Source organism: Aristolochia californica, unplaced genomic scaffold (assembly GCF_029961685.1).
Source record: "Aristolochia californica isolate CCGP_79_NKW_82.1479 unplaced genomic scaffold, dmAriCali1.0.hap1 SCAF_15, whole genome shotgun sequence".
NCBI lineage: Eukaryota > Viridiplantae > Streptophyta > Magnoliopsida > Piperales > Aristolochiaceae > Aristolochia > Aristolochia californica.
This window is the reverse complement of record NW_027181826.1, coordinates 4,106,863-4,125,168: the sequence shown is the minus strand read 5'-3', so window position 1 is coordinate 4,125,168 and position 18,306 is coordinate 4,106,863. Positions and strand designations below refer to the sequence as shown.

The window sequence follows — 18,306 nt, the reverse complement described above, 5'->3', positions numbered from 1 at the left end:
TTTTGTGGGTTAATTATCAATTTTCAGTATTGATTTAGTATTTAATTACTAGTATTGATTCACCTAAAGTTCAATTTTGCCTCATATATAATTTCAGTTTTTTTCATATAGTTGTTCATCATCTATTCAGCCATACTTCGTGAATTGGTGTTGATTCTAGTTCTAAAATTGTATACTTACTTCGCTAATCTTCCAAGTTAATTAAAAAATAAAGTGTTTGTAATTGATCTAGCATGACATAAATTTCAAGTAATTCCTCTTCTTCCTCATCATATGTTGATTTCACCAAACATGATCCCTTGAGAATCACTATGATTCCTCTCAAGGGTTTTAATAACTATTTGTCTTAGTCTCGATCTGTTAGACATTTTTTTATTACTAGGGACCTTGTTGGACATATGAACCGGCCACCTATGCTTGTTGATGAACCTTCCTATCACAAGTGGTTGAGGGAAGATACCTTAGTAATCAATTAGCTAATAAATAGCCTAGAATAATCAGTTGCAAATAATGTTGTTCACTTGGAAATAGTTAAAGAAATTTGGGGCTGATGTTTTAAATTATATTCTACTCCTGACAGTCTTCAAAAGATTTATGACATAACTTAAGAGATGTGTATGAAAAAGCAAAGAGACAATCTTCATGAATATTTTGCCAAATTCAAAGCTCAACTATAGGAGTCGAAGGTTGCCCAACCATATTCAACTGACATAGCAATCTAAGAAAAGCAAAGAGAATATATGGTCTCAGCCATATGCCTTGCAAATCTAAAGCCCCATTTGGATATAGCAAAGTCATAGGTACTTAGCTCTTCAGTTAGACCTTCTTTTAATGAAGTAAGTGCTACCATAGCAGCCCAACAAGATGTTAATGCAAATCACCCTAAAGGGAAGATGGTTCTTACAGAAGAAGATTATGATTTATTCCAAAAATTTAAGAATCTGATGTCTCCTTCTCTGAGTGCCACTACAGCTACGATTGCTACTACTGGTACGTTATCCTTTGTCTCATGTTCTAGTCCTTCATCCTAGATCATTGACTTTTGGTGCCTTTGAACACCTTGCTGATAAAATAGATAACATATCTGCGTTGACCCCTTATACTACAAACTGATTTGTATCCGTTGTAGATGGGTCACAAACAAAAGTTCAGGCTACTAGTACATCCACTTTATCTCCTTCTCTTGCACTTGCCAATGTTTTATTTGTGTCTCAATTCCCGCTTAGCCTTCTATTAGCTAGTTAATCCAAAGACTTGATTTTTTTGTTATGTTTTTTCCTTTTCATTATATTTTTCAAGATATCAAGATGAAGCAGGTGATTGGTGGCAATCCTGAGAGAGGAGGTCTTTATTATGAATCCAACAATTTTGATAGTCGTAACAACAACCAATAAAGAAGCCATATACAGGCGCAACAGGCTAGGCCATCCTTCCTTGTCAAGTTTAAAATTATTAGTTCCCTTTTTAGAATCTCTTTTTCAGTTACCTTGTGAGTTTAGTGAACATGGGAAGCATCATCGAGCTATTTTCCAGCCCAGGCAAAACAATATATCGTTTAGTTCTTTCTCTTTAATTCGTTTAGATGTGTGAGAACCAATTAATGTCCTAAATATTTTATAGTCTAAGTACTTAGTGATTTTGTGGATAATCATACATGGGTTATATGGTTATATTTGATAAAAGATAGATTTGAAGTGTTTACTAATGAGATTTTATATGGAGAAAAATATATTAAAAGAAATATCCGTAAGTTTGTTTTCTTAAATATCTAACTAATTCTCAATCTGAGTTTTCTAGAAAGTCAAGACTAGTTAAAAAAATTTATTTGGTCAAAAGGAAAATACTTTTTTTTTGCTATTTTATTATTTATGGCGACACAAACTTCTCTGTGTAATGAGTAAAGAGAGGTTTAGAGTCAAAGAAAGATACATGGAACTACTCGTATTTAAGAAATATTAAAATATTATCATTAAATAACTATTAACCATTTCAATACCATTTAGCATATTATATATAGGTAAACAAGTAATCTTTTCATAATTATGCAAAAAATTGACTTATAATTAAACTTATCAGGCTGTAAACGGAGTTAAAGATCCGACTAGGTTATGCCAAACCCATTGTCGAGTAATATCTAAAACTTCGGAAGCGGATTCCAATTGGATCCGGTAGGGCATTCGGATCCATGTGCTGCCCTTGCCGTACCCTAATCAATTAATCAATGGCTCACCCTGCATCCCGAGCAGACGATCAATCTATAAGAGCTCTTCAGAGTTTTCGCCAGTAAAGACCACTTTTACAAGCTAGGAACCCTAATCTCCTTGCATCGTCGGTCGTCCTATCTGATTGAAGTAGAAGCGAAATGGTGAGAAAAAGCTCTCCGTTCTTCTGATCTGTTCATACCTGGAACTCTTTGGTTATCGTATTGTTTATTTTTTGTTCTTTCGAAAGTTGTAAGCGCCTATCTTTCTGGTTTTCACTTTGTAGGCGCCTAAGAAGGAGAAGGCTCCACCTCCGTCTTCCAAACCTGCGAAATCGGGCGGCGGGAAGCAGAAGAAAAAGGTGTGTATCGTTCTTCGTCTTTACCGGTTTATGTATGGCTTTGTAGAGTTTGATTCAACTTTTTCACGCGGCCTGGACTTTTGAAAAGTACTGTACTTCTGATTAAGGATTTTACAGTTATAGAGATATAGTTATTTGTAAATTTTGGTCGGTATGGATGAATATTGTTTATGGGAACTATTGTGAGCATTGGCGTTTCACTGTTGTGAGCATTGGGGCTTCTTTTGTATGTGTAGAAATGGAGCAAAGGAAAGCAGAAGGAGAAGGTGAACAACATGGTTCTCTTGGACCAGGCTACTTACGACAAGCTTCTTTCTGAAGTTCCGAAATATAAACTGATTACTCCTTCCATATTGTCTGATAGGCTGAGGGTACGATCCGTCTATCTCTCTCATCTTTTGTAGAGAAATTGAAATATATGGTCGACATTTATTTATGTTCTGAATCTGTATGTTTTTGAGGAATTCTTTTGTAGATGAGTAACCTGTGAAAGATAGACATAGGTGGGAATCACTGTAACCATTCTGTTAGTTTGTAGAAATATTATATTTATCTTAGTTATTATCTAAGAAAAGTAGTAGACTATGGAGAGGGTTGTTTCTTTGAAATGCATGCTTGCTGTGAAGAGTTAAAGGTACATGATTTTCATTCTGTGTTTTCATCAAAGGTGCAGGTCCACTGAACCCATATACTTTGTTTTAGACTTGAAGAGTATTCTCATGCCACACACTTTATCGTTGATGTGTTACTATTCAGAGAAGATATATGTACCGTTTGGATGAAAGATTAGAAATCTAAGCCGTTATGTCAATTTGCTTTTGCTTAAAAAAATAAGTTTTTACATCAATTGCTTTTGTATAGAAGATTAAGCTTTTTTTTTTTTTTTTTTTTGTTATTGTTTTTGAAACCTTATTTCTTATCCGTCTCTGTGGTGCTATTGTTAAGCACATATATCATCTAACATTCTATTCCTTTGAGATTCTCACCAAGTGCATTCTAAATCCGTATATGTCCCACAAGCTGACGTATGTGTGAGCTTCAAAATTTGGGCTCGTTTTTATACTTCTGAAGACAGCAAGTGCTTTTTGAACCTCTCTGAAACATAGAAAAGAAAACAAATGATGATTTTTATTTTATGTTGATTTGCCTACGTGTATGGTTATTGGGTGAATAGTGTGGCTACTTAAATTGACTAGGTAGTTTTCATGATGAGAGTTGGTCAGATGGCCCTCTATTCAGGTTCTCAACACTTGGATCATGCTCTTTGGTTGTAAAGTTTTTTTCTTAAAAAAGAAAGATTTTTTGAGGCATGCATCTTACCAGGAATGCCCCCCTGAGTGCTAAACTTTTGGAAACATCTATAGAGAGATTCAATGGTTATCTTTCTTCTGTTTCCTATTGTGGTAGACTAAGAAATGGAGGAGCCCAGATTGTACTTTGATATCTTTGATGTTACCAATTGATATTTTGAACTTTGGGCTCAATGGCCATAGTGTGTGCTAATGGGTTCAAGTCTCACTGGAGAGGGAGGTGTAGTTCGAGTGTGTTCATCAATATTATAAAAAAAAAAATCTGAATCTGTTTTCTATTTTGTTTGTTTATAGTGTTAAACTGCATGCGTGCAGTTTTTTATTTTTTATTTCTTTCACACACAAAAAAGCTGCTCGTATGTAAAATCTTTCTTTTAAATTGCAGCACTATCTACTTAATTATATACCTCAATAAGACCAACTTCAACGTAGTTGGATGTAAAGAAAAATCTTAATGAATTTTTTTGCATCTGATGGGAACGATTGATGGAAGCTGTCTGTTCCTACTATGTGCAGATTAATGGATCAGTGGCAAGGAGGGCAATCAAAGATCTCATGTCAAGGGGTTCCATCAGGTTGGTTTCTGCACACGGCAGCCAGCAGATTTATACAAGAGCCACAAACACCTAGGATAGCTTTACTTGTCACAACTAGGATAGATAACTAGCATGGAGACTTGTGTTGCCAAAAACTCTACCTTTTCATGTTCTTATTGACTGGAATTTTTTGTTTGATTTTGAAATATCTAACTTGTTGTAAGAGAACTTAATTTGGGTTATTTCCAGTGGCATAAGGCCACAGTTATATTTGTTATTTTGCAGATCGTCATAGATGGCAGTGGTCATTTTTTTTAAAAGCATTAATGTGGTGTTAACCTCTCATGCCCGGTACCCCTTTCTCTTTAGGGCATGTTTGGAAATCAGAAAAGAAAAGAAATGGAGAGAGAAAGTTCTTTTCTAGAGCCCAAATTTTTTAAGAGAACAGAAGATGAGAGAAACTTTTTTTTTTTTCTCTTCCTCTTAGCTTTCTTTTCTTTTCTCTCCACTGTCTGTGTTCTGTAGACAGCCTTAGGAAGTTTCCGGTCTTTTTTAGAGTAAACGGGTGTCAATTGACAACTCTACTTTCATTGTGACCTCAAGACAACTACATATTCTAATTACCCAAGTGGGAGTTTCTTTTATAATATGTCTCTATTTATGATGATAATACACCATTTCCTTGCATGAAGTTCGAAGTTGACATTCTTGTTTGATTTTTTTCCCAACATATTCGATTTTCTAATCTGGTTATGGCATTTAATTTTGTGATTTTTTTTTATCATAAGATGCATTGGTTTGTTTATGAGATGATTGTGTTTAAAAGTAAGAAAGAATGTTGTGGAGTCTCCTTCATGTTTTGTAATTATTAAAGGGTAGTCCCTACTATATATCATACTCTCTATTTTGGATTATGACACGGTTGAATTCTTAGTCTGTTCCTGGTTATTCGTGCCATGGAAAGATATACTTTTTATGAGCCTCTTCTAAAGCAAATACTTCTAGTGTGATAATTCTGTATTTTCTGTTCCCTATAATATTCAATGTGGTCTAGCAAAGTTTACTTAGGTCTTATTTTCAAAAATATGTTTTGTCAGTCCTCGAATTGAGGTTCTTCATTTAATTCTTCTTTATGGCAAAAATTAATTTTACTATACATTTTAAATTCAGGAGATATTTTCTTTCTTTTAGGCAAAAATTGCAAAAAATAGTGGTTTTTTTATGGAGCACTGAAGCCATGTTAGTGTTGAAAACATTTTAGTAGAAATATGTTTCCTAGGATCATTAGTGCCTTGATTTGTGTTTGAAAATTCTTGTCTGAAAAATTGAATGATTTTTAAGGCAAGTTCTTTTCAGCCATGATAGGTTAGAAAATCACTAGTTGGAAAACATCAAGCTTGACCTAATTCTTTCTGCTAAGGTTTTCTCCCATCGATGTTATCTTCCTCTCCCACGTTGTCTTCTCCCAATGCTGTCTCATCCTGTCCTCGATCTACAGGTAATAGTCCTCTCTCCCTCACCTTGCTTCCCTCCCTCTCCTCTACCTCTCTTTTCTCTCTCATCTCCTCTCTATTTTCTCTCTCGATAATGTTGTTGATAATGTAGAATTGGGATGATGAGGAATCTCAAGTAACAAAGGTACATCTTTTCTATCTATGGGTTATGATACTCGTTCTCACATTTATTCTTGACACAAGATTTGTTTCTTATCGTGTCTAGTGGTTGTAAGATTTCAAATTTGTTTCATTGTTTAATCCAAATGGTTTTCATTCTTTGCTTCGAATGGTTTCCATCTTTTGGTTATAATTTGTCCTTATTTCTTGCATAGAATCGATTTTTTTTTTTTAGTGTATTTTTTAGCCTTCGTAACAAGATGATGTTTGAGTTATATCTCTAAGGGCCCTTCTCTATTTTCCACGTTTTTTCTCTCAGCTTAGAGTGAGTGAAATAGGAAGATGAATGGTCTTCGAGGATGATTCTAAAAGCTTTAAAATAAGCAACAATGTGAAAAATGAGGCAAAAGAAAAAGAATGTAGATGAGAAGGTGAAGATTGAAGAGTTTGGTTTCATGGGAAATAAAATCCTAGTTAGGAGAAAAATTAATGGGCCATAATAAAATAGATTTAGCCCAACACCAAGTTGAGTTACATTTATATTTATAGGGTGACCTACATTTATATAAGTAAAGAAACCAAAGTACCAGTTAGTCGTGTGTATACTTCCAACCCGCTTTTTACATTCTTTTGAATAAATTTTTTACATTTTTTGCACGAAAATTGGTAACAATGGCCAGCCTTTTGTTGACCCTATGAAGTTAAATGTTTGATCTACATTGGTCATCTATTAGCCTCTTTTTACAGAGCAAGTGAAACTCGGATACCATGTAAATTATTTTAGTAGAAAGTAGTACAAATAGAACAATAGATTTTGACGACCACAATTTAAACATTTATGTTCAATAAGTGCTCTCGAGCCCCAATTAGCAGCACACATATTTAATAAAGACACTCTTGAGTTTGTTATTTGTTGTAGGCATGAAACCTCTCCTAGCTAAAAAAAAAAAAAAAGACTGCTCACTAGATTTCTTGGGCTTGTTAGGATTTTAAGTGATACTTAAGTAGGAGACTAGAATACCGAGCAGATGATCGAAAGTAAAAACTTTTCTGCAACAAGAAGTTTTGGCTGATGATTTTTTTGTTGGAGGAGATCAGACACGTTGAGTCTAAGAAACAAAGGAGGGAAACTAAGAAACAACTGTGGAAGGTAAGTTTAAATCATTCTCGTCCTAGGACTCCACGAAGTGAAGTAAAAAATACTAAAAAACTAGAATTGATTAGTTCTTGTCCAAGAGAGACAAGAAAACTTTAAAGAAGACAAAAATTTCCAGTTGCTTATATGAAAGACTCTTCTCTAGAACTATAATCAATGAGTAATGAATCAAACAATTGAGCGTATGCTACTATTTCACCGCCCAAGGCTTAAGCAGCTGAATCAGGATTCCGTAGTAAATCCTGAGTCATCCACTTCAAGTCGTTGGGACGCGTCTCTTCCTCCCGAATTTTTTTCTTCTTCTCTCCCTCTTTCTTCTCCCTCTCGGCTTCGTCCACTTCTCCCTCTCGCACTCCCTTCTCCGTCTCAGCCTCCCTCTCCCTTCTCCCTCTCTCTTCCCTCTCTCTTCTCCCTCTCCCTTCTATCCTTCGCCTCAGGTTTCAACCTATGTTGTTGAACCTTACAACAGTATTCTGTCGACACACTTATTAGAAAAATATAATATTAAATCCTAATCCAGAATTTACATTATGCCAAACTATTGGGATTCGGGATAAATACCTGGATCCATTCCAAATGATCACCAACTGTTGCGGAATTCTGCGGCAATCGTTATGAACGAATGATTGGTTTTGTGATCTTCCTCAACTAAATCTCCTTAGTTCCTCAATGGGACATTCGTCTCTTTTTCGGATGGGGAGAAGGGAAACTATGTGTGATTTAGTCTCTTAGGGGACCATAACCATAATGTGTCTCCTTATATAGGGTTCCCATAATTCCCTATGGTATCTACTCAATTGGCCCATCCATGACTCATATTCCTTAATGGGCTTAACAAAATTAAATCACTTAATTTTGGCCCATTCTATTAAATAGTAGATATAATTGAATAATAAATATGTTGCCCAAATTAGAATAGGAAACGTGAGTTTCCTAACAATCTCCCACTTGGGTTACATATCATTCCTGAAACAGTCAAATCACAATTTGTTTAGGTGCACATCTGTATACTTTTAATAATGGAACCATCTTATGTATTAATAATGGAACCACCGTGACTTTCATTACAATACAGTCGTGACTAAACCACAATGATCACCATACTAATACACTCAATGACATAGATCAAATATGGATGAGTAGCATGGAAATTACATGCAATGTGATCTCGGACATGCCTATTTCCAATTGGTCCTTCTTTAGTCTTTAGTGAGATCTTTCTAAAATCCTTAATGCAATGCAAACATTGGACATAGAAAAACACAAGCAAGTTCAAAAATAGAATAATAAGCAATCAATTTTATTACGTAAAAAATCGAATAACTCAATGTCTAAAGCAAACATATAGTATAGAAATGACTCCCACTAAACCAAGGTATCCTCAGAATTAATGCCCATATGACCAGTGTGATCATGAAAGACCTTATGCGTTAAGACCTTGGTTAATGGGTCTGCTAGCATAGAGTCCGTCCCTATATGTTCTATAGAAATTTGCTTATCCTAAACTCTCTCCTTAACAACTAGAAACTTGATGTCGATAAACTTCGACTTTATCGAGCTCCTATTGTTATTGGAATAAAGTACCATCGAGTTATTGTCACAGTAAATATTTAATGGCATGTCAACGCCATCTACCACTCGCAGCCCAGTGACAAAGTTTAACAACCATATTCCGTGGTTGGACGCTTCAAAACAAGCAATGAACTCTGCAGCCATGGTTGAAGAAGCTATGAGAGTTTGCTTAGCAGACTTCCATGAGATAGCTCCTTCACCCAACATAAAGATGTAGCCTAATGTGGAGTGTCTACTATCTTGGCATCCAGCAAAGTCGGAGTCAGAGAACCCAATGATCTCTAAACTGTCTGATCTCCGATAAGTGAACATGTAGTCTTTTGTTCTCTTCAATTAACGCATCATGTGTATGGCTGCCTTCCAATGTTGCATACCTAGATCACTCAAATATCTGCCCAAAATTCCTATTATAAATGTTATGTTGGGACGAGTACAAACTTGAACATACATTAGACTCCCTATTAGGGGGGGTTAGTCCATAATGAAGTAGAATGAATTCCCTCCGCATTACTTAGTTCATTAAAAAATAGCGTCAGTATAAAAAGACTTGAATTGAAGTAAGATTACACCATTTCATTCGCTCAGGCAAAAATGAGGGAAAACTGTTTCCTACCTATTTTGCGAATCATCAACTTTCCACGCGCGACATGCGTTGCTTCATCCCCCCCCGCTATTCTTCTCTACCTCTCGTCGGCCTCTCTAGACTATCTCTGCTCCATTCGCGATCGTTCAGCAAAGTATTTTTTCCTCCCCCCCCCCTCTCGACCTCCGTCGCAGAGCATGGGAGGCCAGAGCCCCTCCACCTCTCTTCTCTCTCGGCCTCCCTATTTTCTCCCTCTCGGCATACCGTCGGAGCGTCGCCGTTGCCAAGTCCGCCGCAGAGGAAGACGAAGACGATGTTTAATTTTTCCTAAGTTAGAAAAAATTAAACCATCGTCATAATTGGTTTAATTATCCAATTAATTAAACCATTAGTTTTTATTTTTTGTTAATATATTATTAATTAATAATATTTAAAATGTATATTATTGATAAATTAATATATTTATTTATTTATTATGTATTTTTTATTTTTATCAAAATAGTGAGTTTTAATGTTAAACTATATCTTATGTTATTATAGAATAATTTATTTATTTATTATATTCACTTATGTTATTTTTAAATTTTTTATTTATTTTAAATAATTTATTCTAGTCACACGTAATTAGTATATTAATTTATAATAAACTATAATCATTAATTGGTTTAATTATCCAATTTTTATAATTAATTAAACCATTAGGTCTATTTATTATATTCTCTTGTGTTATTTTTTTTATTTTTTATTAATTTTGTATAATTTATTCTAGTCACACGTAATTATTGTTTTAATTTATAATAAATTATAATCATTAATTAATATAATATAGTTTTTCATTAATTAGGATATTAATATATTCTAATACTACACGTTAAATCACTTATAAGTGTAGTAACCACGTTTATTTTTGTTAATTTTATGTTTAGGTATATGTTCTATTTAAGTATATTATAAAATGTTACTTATTCTCTTTTTTATATCATATTTTTCACTTGGGGCACTAACATTGGAATCTATTTTCCAGCCACTTGAACTCGTCTATACTAACACCCAAACATGAGTTGAAGTTGAATCAATTCATTTTACTTCAATTCAAGTTCATTGTGGACTAACCCCCCCTTACTGATGCATAGGGAATTTTTTGCATCTCTTTTCTTTCAAGATCATTATTAGGACACTGTTTGAGACTAAACTTGTCTCCTTTAGTGACGGGTGTGTCTCCTAGTTTACTATCTTTCATGTCGAATCTACTCAAAACCTTATCGATATAGCTCTTTTGTGATAACCTAAGGATACCTCAAGAACGATCTCTAAGTATCTGAATACCTAATACAAAATATGCATCACCAAGATCTTTCATCTCAAATTTCTTCGTCAGAAATTTCTTGGTTTCGTGCAGTAAGCTAATATCGCTACCAGCGAGCAAAATGTCATTGACATATAATATCAGGAAGATGTATTTACTCCCATCGAACTTATGATATACAAGGTCATCAACAACATTCGCCTCAAAATCGTACGAGGTGATAACTTGATGGAACTTATGATACCATTGACGGGAAGCTTGTTTGAGACCATAGATGGATTTCTTCAATTTACAGACCATAGACTTTGGATCACCCAATACAAAGTTTTTTGGATGTACCATATAAATCACCTCGTCAATGTCTCCATTGAGAAACACAGTTCTGACATCCATCTGATGTAGCTCTAGATCTAAATGAGCGACTAATGTCATTATTGTTGTAAAAGAATCTTTCGAAGATACCGGAATGCCATCGACATATAATATCGGGAAGATGTATTTACTCCCACTGAACTTATGATATACATGGTCATCAACAACATTTGCCTCAAAACCATACAAGGTGATGACTTGATGGAACTTGTGATACCATTGACGGGAAGCCTGTTTGAGACCATAGATGGATTTCTTCAATTTATAGACCGTAGACTTTGGATTACCAGATACAAAGTTTTCTAGTTGTACCATATAAATCGTCTCGTCAATGTCTCCATTGAGAAACACAATTTTGACATCCATCTGATTTAGCTCTAGATCTAAATGAGTGACTAGTGCCATTATTGTTCTAAAAGAGTCTCTTTATAGTTTATGCCTTCCCTTTGAGTAAAGCCTTTAGCAACTAGACGGGCCTTATATCTCTCGATGTTGCCCTTTAAATCTCTCTTGGTTATATCTTTGAACATTGCCCTTTGAATCTCTCTTGGTTTTAAATATCCATATACAACCAATGGGCTTCACACCTTTTGGCAACTCGATGAGATCCCAAACGTCATTGTCATTCATAAACTTCATCTCATCCTTCATGGCATCAATCCACTTTTGAGAGTTAGAACTGTGCAAGGCTTGGTAGAAGTTAATCGGGTCATCTTCTGTCAATCTGACGTCATCCTCATGTTCTTGGAGAAATATGATATAATCATCTAGAATCGCATTCCTCCTCTCCCTAGTAGATCTCCTTAATGACATTTCTTGAGGTTGTTGAGTTTGTTCTAATCTTCATCTTCATCTTCATCTTATGCATCTACATGATCTTCATCTTCGAAATGGGTATTAGTGTGGACAATTTCATCTTCATCTTCATCTTCATCTTCGAAATTTAAAACCATTGATTTTATTAATTATAAAAATAAGTTAATTAAACCAAGTGTTTGAGTTAACAATATTTTAATTACCACTATAAATCACTAATACAATAAAGTAAATAAAAAATAAATATGATTAATGAATAAAAAGTATTATATTAATAACACAAGATAGATTTTTTGCATGGTATTAATTAATAATATATTTTGACAAAATTAAAATTAATTAATTAATCAAATGCATACTTTAATTATATTTTATTTACCAGAGACTTAAATATGAAGTTTAATATGGTAATAAAATTTAAAAAATAATAAATAAATACATATACAACTTTGAAAATAACCTAAAAACAAAAATATTCAAATAACGAGTTCCTGCCTTTAATATTAAAATCAACAAGTTACAAGTTTAGTACATATAAATGACGCATGTTCAAAAGTAATAAGATACAACCATCATTTATCGTTCCACATGGAAGTCGATATGGCATCTCAAAATTGTGTGGCTCTTGTGGATTCTAATGCACTCTGCCGCCGAATGCTTGTTACTTGGTTACCCACATCCTCAAGATCATCGCAATCGTAGATGTTTGTATAATCCATTTCACCTAATTGGACCGCATCACCTCCTCCACCGAGCTCGCCACTCAAATCAACATCTTCATCTTCAAATATATCATCATAATCTTCTGCATGTATATAATTGTGCAATATGCAACAAGCATGTATAATTTTCACCTGGATCTTAAAAGAAAATGGAGTGCCTTTTAACATTTGAAACTGAGCTTTTAAAGCACCAAAAGTTCGCTCAATAATATTCCGTAAAGATGAATGTCTTCGTTTGAAGAATTCTTTTACATTTCTAGGAATATTATCTCCAAATTCTTGCAGATGATATCGGGTTCCTCGATATGGAGCCAAAAATCCCAGAAGATTTGCATAATTAGCATCGACTAGATAATATTTTCCTATAATAGAAATTATATACCACATAAAATAATTGAAGATAAAATAGATAAAAAATGATTGCATAAAAATATATTACTTACCTTCAGGTACAAAGATTTTATCTCGACGAGTCAATGTGTCCTTCTGTACACGGGAATCAGTTGCTGACCCCTCCCATCCAACAAGTACATAAGTGAATTGCATATCAAATGAACATGTTGCCATCACATTTTGTGAGAGATAACCTTTTCTATTCCCAAACCTTGGTTGATCTTCAAGTGGAATGTTGGCTTTGATATGAGTTCCATCAATAGCTCCAATACAATCCTAATTATACATTTTCAATTAATATTGACTAACTTTTTATATTAATCTAAAATTATTTAGTTATAGGAAGTGATGTTACTATGAAGTAGGGATAAAACATTGAATTGGTTAAAATCTTCGAGTGTGTGCGTTCCGAAGGCCGTTTAACGTAATCAGAGTGAAGTTTGAGGATTGCATCCAACACCTTGTTGAAATACTTACTTATGGTCCAGTTTGATCTATCAAACATCTCTGTTGTGACACTATACGTTTGTCCTTGACCAACAGTTAGGAGGAAATATGCAAGTTGTTCTTCAACTAAGATGGTTTTTGTGGCTGATAAAAACCCTTTACTAGTAAGTATATCTGCCAATTTGTGAAATACCAGTTGGTTCATCCTGTAAACTTTTCGAAATTTAACTGGTGATTTGTCTAGTGCCTTTTCCAAATACAATGGACCATTCATCCGACAAGAACGTGGTACATGTCTGTTGCAATGGTACAGATAGTATCTTCCCATGGCGATCAACAAAGTTGTGAATACAACCTTTTCATCGTCTATCATAGTATCCATGGAAATCCACAAATTCAATCGCCTAAAATTCATAAACACAAGTAAACATCAATCTTCAATCATAACCTATTTGCAGTCACACCTATAAACAACCATATTCATCCACATTCCCACATCCTACATTCAATCACATCCCTATGCAACCATATTCATTTAATTGTCCACATCCATACTCAAATCACCATATTCATCCATGCAATATATAAATATAACAACATATCAAATTTAAATACAAACCATACTAATAAGTCTTGCAACATCATAATTCAAATATCATACCTAATACATAACAATATTCCAAAAGAATAGTGTATTTATAACACATTACAATAAGTTTTCAAAACAAAATTCAAGCCACTCGACCCGCTCTTCCACTGTCATCTCCGTAAACATGACTTTCTTACTTGGCGTATCCAACCATGAAGGAGAACGAAACTTCAATTCTGTAGGCAAGTCCAGGATTTCCCTAAGGGCTTTGACCCAATCTCTTTCAATTGTGTCTTTCATCATGAAATTCTCAAATGTCTTAGCAATTCGATCTATTGCATCAAAGAATCTTCTAGTGTCATCATCGGGCATTACGGTTATCTTTCTACGACGACTTGAAGATGACCGCTTACTTCTTTCAGATTGATTACCTAGAGACTCATCCATGCTTAATAATGGTGATGGAGTATCCCTAACTATATCAACATCCTCTGGCTCATCCATAGGGACATGTTCCTATTCATGGATCAGCTCATCGCCCTGATCTACAAAGGTTTCACCTCCTGACCCTACCGCTATTGTGTTTCCCACCACCACAGCTAATTTTTCGTATAGGGGGCAACCTTCACATCTGTACTTCTCAACATCTTTATGCTCCGACAAGAATAAAACATCATTTAGATGTCTTGGAATAGAGTTATACTAACGCGAAAAACATAAAAAATATTTTATTGTACATCATGTAGTCAAACCATACAGATCTACTGACCTTTATGTAGTCAAGCCATACAAAATTACATACAGTAACTCATTGTGTGGTTGCATCCCAACCAAACCCACTAATGTTGATACAACTCGTTACCATTTGGTATGTTTTCTTCCACGCTCTTGTTCGATTCTTCACCTGCTCAACAGTTTTTTTCATGACTGCATCTTTATTGAACTTATTTACACAGTCAATGTAAACCTCATGCTTCCACACCCCGTTAGGCAACTTGTTCCCTAGATTGACCTGCTCGACCAAGAGATCGAGCATTTTGCTATCATCATTGAAAGTCCAAATATCATATGTTCGACCACTTGGTTGTCTTCTTGCAGCCATGTATAATCTAAATCCGAGACAGTCCTCACGGAAAAAAAACTATATCAGACAACCTTTACTCATCACGGAAACACAAACCATAAAAAAAAATACCATGTGGTGGATATGTATAATACCTGAATCTCCTCACCACATGGCAAAAACATTCCATAGCACTTCAAAAATTCTCAACAACATTCTCACATATTTCAAAATTAATTAAATTATTTTCACTACTGCATATGCACTAAACAATGAGAACACACACACATCAAGTCCAAATTCACCGAAGACCCCTGGTAGAGCTCCATATAACTTCGCAGTCACTATGAACTGTACCTCGTCAGTGATGGGGGTCGGGTTTCGTTGGCTAATGGACGCCCGTGTAGGCGACTCAACCTTGTTTGAATTGGACTAAAAATCCTTAATAAAACCTAAACCATAACCATCAAACCCTAAAGTGAAAACCTAAACCCTAAACCTGAAACCATATATACCTCATGCTTCCATACCCCGTTACGCAACTTGTTCCCTAAATTAACCTGCTCGACCAAGTGATCGAGCATTTTTCTATCGTCTTCGAAGGTCCAAAAGTCATATGGTCGACCACTTGGTTGCCGTCTTGCAGCCATGTATAATCTAAATCCGAGAAAGTCCTCATGGAAAAAACTTTATCGAAAAACCTTTACCCGTCACAAAACACAAACCATAAAAAAAAGAACCTAAACCATCAAACCCTAAATGCTATCACCTACTAAATCCTAAACCCTACACCCTAATTCCAGAACTTAATACCATAAAAGCCCTAAACCCAAAAAACCCTAGAGCTTAAAAACACAAAACCCCCAAAACCTTAAAAACCATAAACCTCCGAAACCTTAAAAACCCTAAACCCTAAAATACCCTAAACCCTAAACCCAAAACACAAACCATAAAAAAAAACTAAACCATCAAACCCTAAACCCTATCACCTACTAAACTCTAAACCCTAAACACTAATTCCAGAACTTAATACCTTAAAACCCCCAAACCCTACACCCTAATTCCAAACCCTAAACCCAAAAGACCCAAAACCTTAAAAACACAAAACCCCCAAAACCTTAAAAACACAAAACCCCCAAAACCTAAAAAAAACCCTAAACCCCATAAACCTTAAAAACCCTAAACCCTAAAATACCCTAAATTCTTAACCTAAACCCTAAACCCAAAACACAAACCATAAAAAAAAACCTAAACCATCAAACCCTAAACCCTATCACCTACTAAACTCTAAACCCTAAACACTAATTCCAGAACTTAATACCTTAAAAGCCCTAAACCCTATCACCTACTTAACTCTAAACCCTAAACACTAATTCCAGAACTTAATACCATAAAAGCCCAAACCCTAAACCCTACACCCTAATTCCAAACCCAAAACCCAAAAAACCCTAGAGCTTAAAAACACAAAACCCCCAAAACCTTAAAAACCCTAAACCCCCTAAACCTTAAAAACCCTAATCCCTAAAATACCCTAAATCCTTAACCTATACCCTAAACCCTAAACCCGAAACACAAACCATAAAAAAAAACCTAAACCATCAAACCCTAAACCCTATCACCAACTAAACTCTAAACCCTAAACACTAATTCTAGAACTTAATATCTTAAAAGCCCTAAATCCTAAACCCTACACCCTAATTCCAAACTCTAAACCCAAAAAACCCTATAGGTTAAAAACACAAAACCCCCAAAACCTTAAAAACCCTAAACCCCCTAAACCTTAAAAACCCTAATCCCAAAAATACCCTAAATCCTTAACCATAAACCCTAAACCCTAATTACAGGACCCTTAAATACCGATCAGCAAACCCTAAAAATAATTCATACACGAATCAAGAATTTAGACTATAAACCGTAACCCTAAATCCCACAATAATGCACAAATAACCCCCAATTAGGCACTGAAAATAAATTTAAATCACATAAAACACTAATTTAATGAAAAAAATTAGGGTTTAGGCTTACCTTCTGAAATTTGGGGAAAACCGAAGCCGAAGGATGAACTCGATGCCTAATCGAAGTAGAAATTAAGCAATCGATGCCCAAATGTCTAAAATCGAAGAAAATCGAAATGGAAATGGGGAAATCGAAAGAAATTGGAAGGTATTTTTGGGGGAAAGGAGACTAGCCAGAGAGAGAAGGGAGTGGGAGGCCGAAAGGGAGAAGAGAGGGAGAAAACAGAGAAGAAAGGGAGGTCAGGAGGGATAAGAGAGAGAGAGAGAGCAAGTCTGAGAGAAGAGAGGGAGTCACGAAGATGAGAGAGGGGGTGCGAGAGAGAGGGCGAGGCCGAGAGAAGACCGAGAGATGAGGCCGGAGATGAGAGGAAGCTGAGACGGTGGCCGGAGACGAAAATCCGATCGATTTTATGGCACCAGCAACGTCGGGGGCGCAGGGAGACGACAGAGGGAGTGTGGGAGAGAGGAAGAAAAAATGAGAAATGACGACGCGCGAGGGGGGGTGCAAGGAGAGAGAGGGGAAAAAGCCAGCATCGCCCGTCCTTAACCTCAAAGAAGATGAAACAAGGCCTTCTTCGAGATGATCGAAATTAAATCGTGGAGATGAAGGATCCCTTCATCCCCTGTATCGAGATGAAGCTTCATCTGCGCTCCACTAACTACTTCAAGTGTTGAAGGGCGTTATGCGGTTGAAGATCATCTCGTCCTTCACGTTGACTAACCCCCCCCCCCCCCCCTAAGCAACTCGATGAGATCCCAAACGTCATTATCATTCATAGATTTCATCTCATCTTTCATGGCATCAATCCACTTTTGAGAGTTAGAACTGTGCAAGGCTTGATAGAAGTTAATCGGGCCATCTTCTGTTAATCTGACGTCATCCTCATGTTCTTGGAGAAATATGATATAATCATCTAGAATCGCATTTCTCCTCTTCCTAGCGGAACTCCTTAATGACACTTCTTGAGGTTGTTGAGTTTGTTCTAAAGGTGGTGCAAGAGGAAGAATCTCATTATTGTATTGATCTGGAACAATGTCAGGAATAGGAGCCTGAACACTATCCTCTAGTACCTGAACTGTCTTGAACAACAATAGGTATGGAGACCTGATCACTGTCAATAACAGATTCTTCATCAAAGACAACCTTCTTTATGTTTTCTTCCCCTCCAAACTCAATATCCTCAAGGAATCTCGTATTTCCCGTTTCAAAGAAGGATCTTGATGTGGGATTGTACAACTTATAGCTATGAG

At 35.6% G+C, this 18,306-nt stretch overlaps 1 protein-coding gene across 1 annotated transcript; it reads left to right on the top strand.

Annotated features, from left to right (window-relative positions):
• Positions 1 to 2,261: 2,261 nt before the first annotated feature.
• Positions 2,262 to 4,697, top strand: LOC137951579 (small ribosomal subunit protein eS25-like). Its single transcript, XM_068798340.1, has 4 exons — positions 2,262 to 2,365; positions 2,488 to 2,562; positions 2,799 to 2,933; positions 4,389 to 4,697. Exons 1-4 carry the CDS (start codon positions 2,363 to 2,365, stop codon positions 4,500 to 4,502), a joined length of 327 nt encoding a protein of 108 aa, XP_068654441.1. The 5' UTR covers positions 2,262 to 2,362; the 3' UTR covers positions 4,503 to 4,697.
• The last annotated feature ends 13,609 nt before the right edge of the window (positions 4,698 to 18,306 follow it).

Coding starts and splice junctions, on each gene's coding strand:
- LOC137951579 (XM_068798340.1), top strand. Junction 2,563..2,798: donor GCGGGAAGCAGAAGAAAAAG/GTGTGTATCGTT, acceptor TTGTATGTGTAG/AAATGGAGCAAAGGAAAGCA. Junction 2,934..4,388: donor TATTGTCTGATAGGCTGAGG/GTACGATCCGTC, acceptor TACTATGTGCAG/ATTAATGGATCAGTGGCAAG.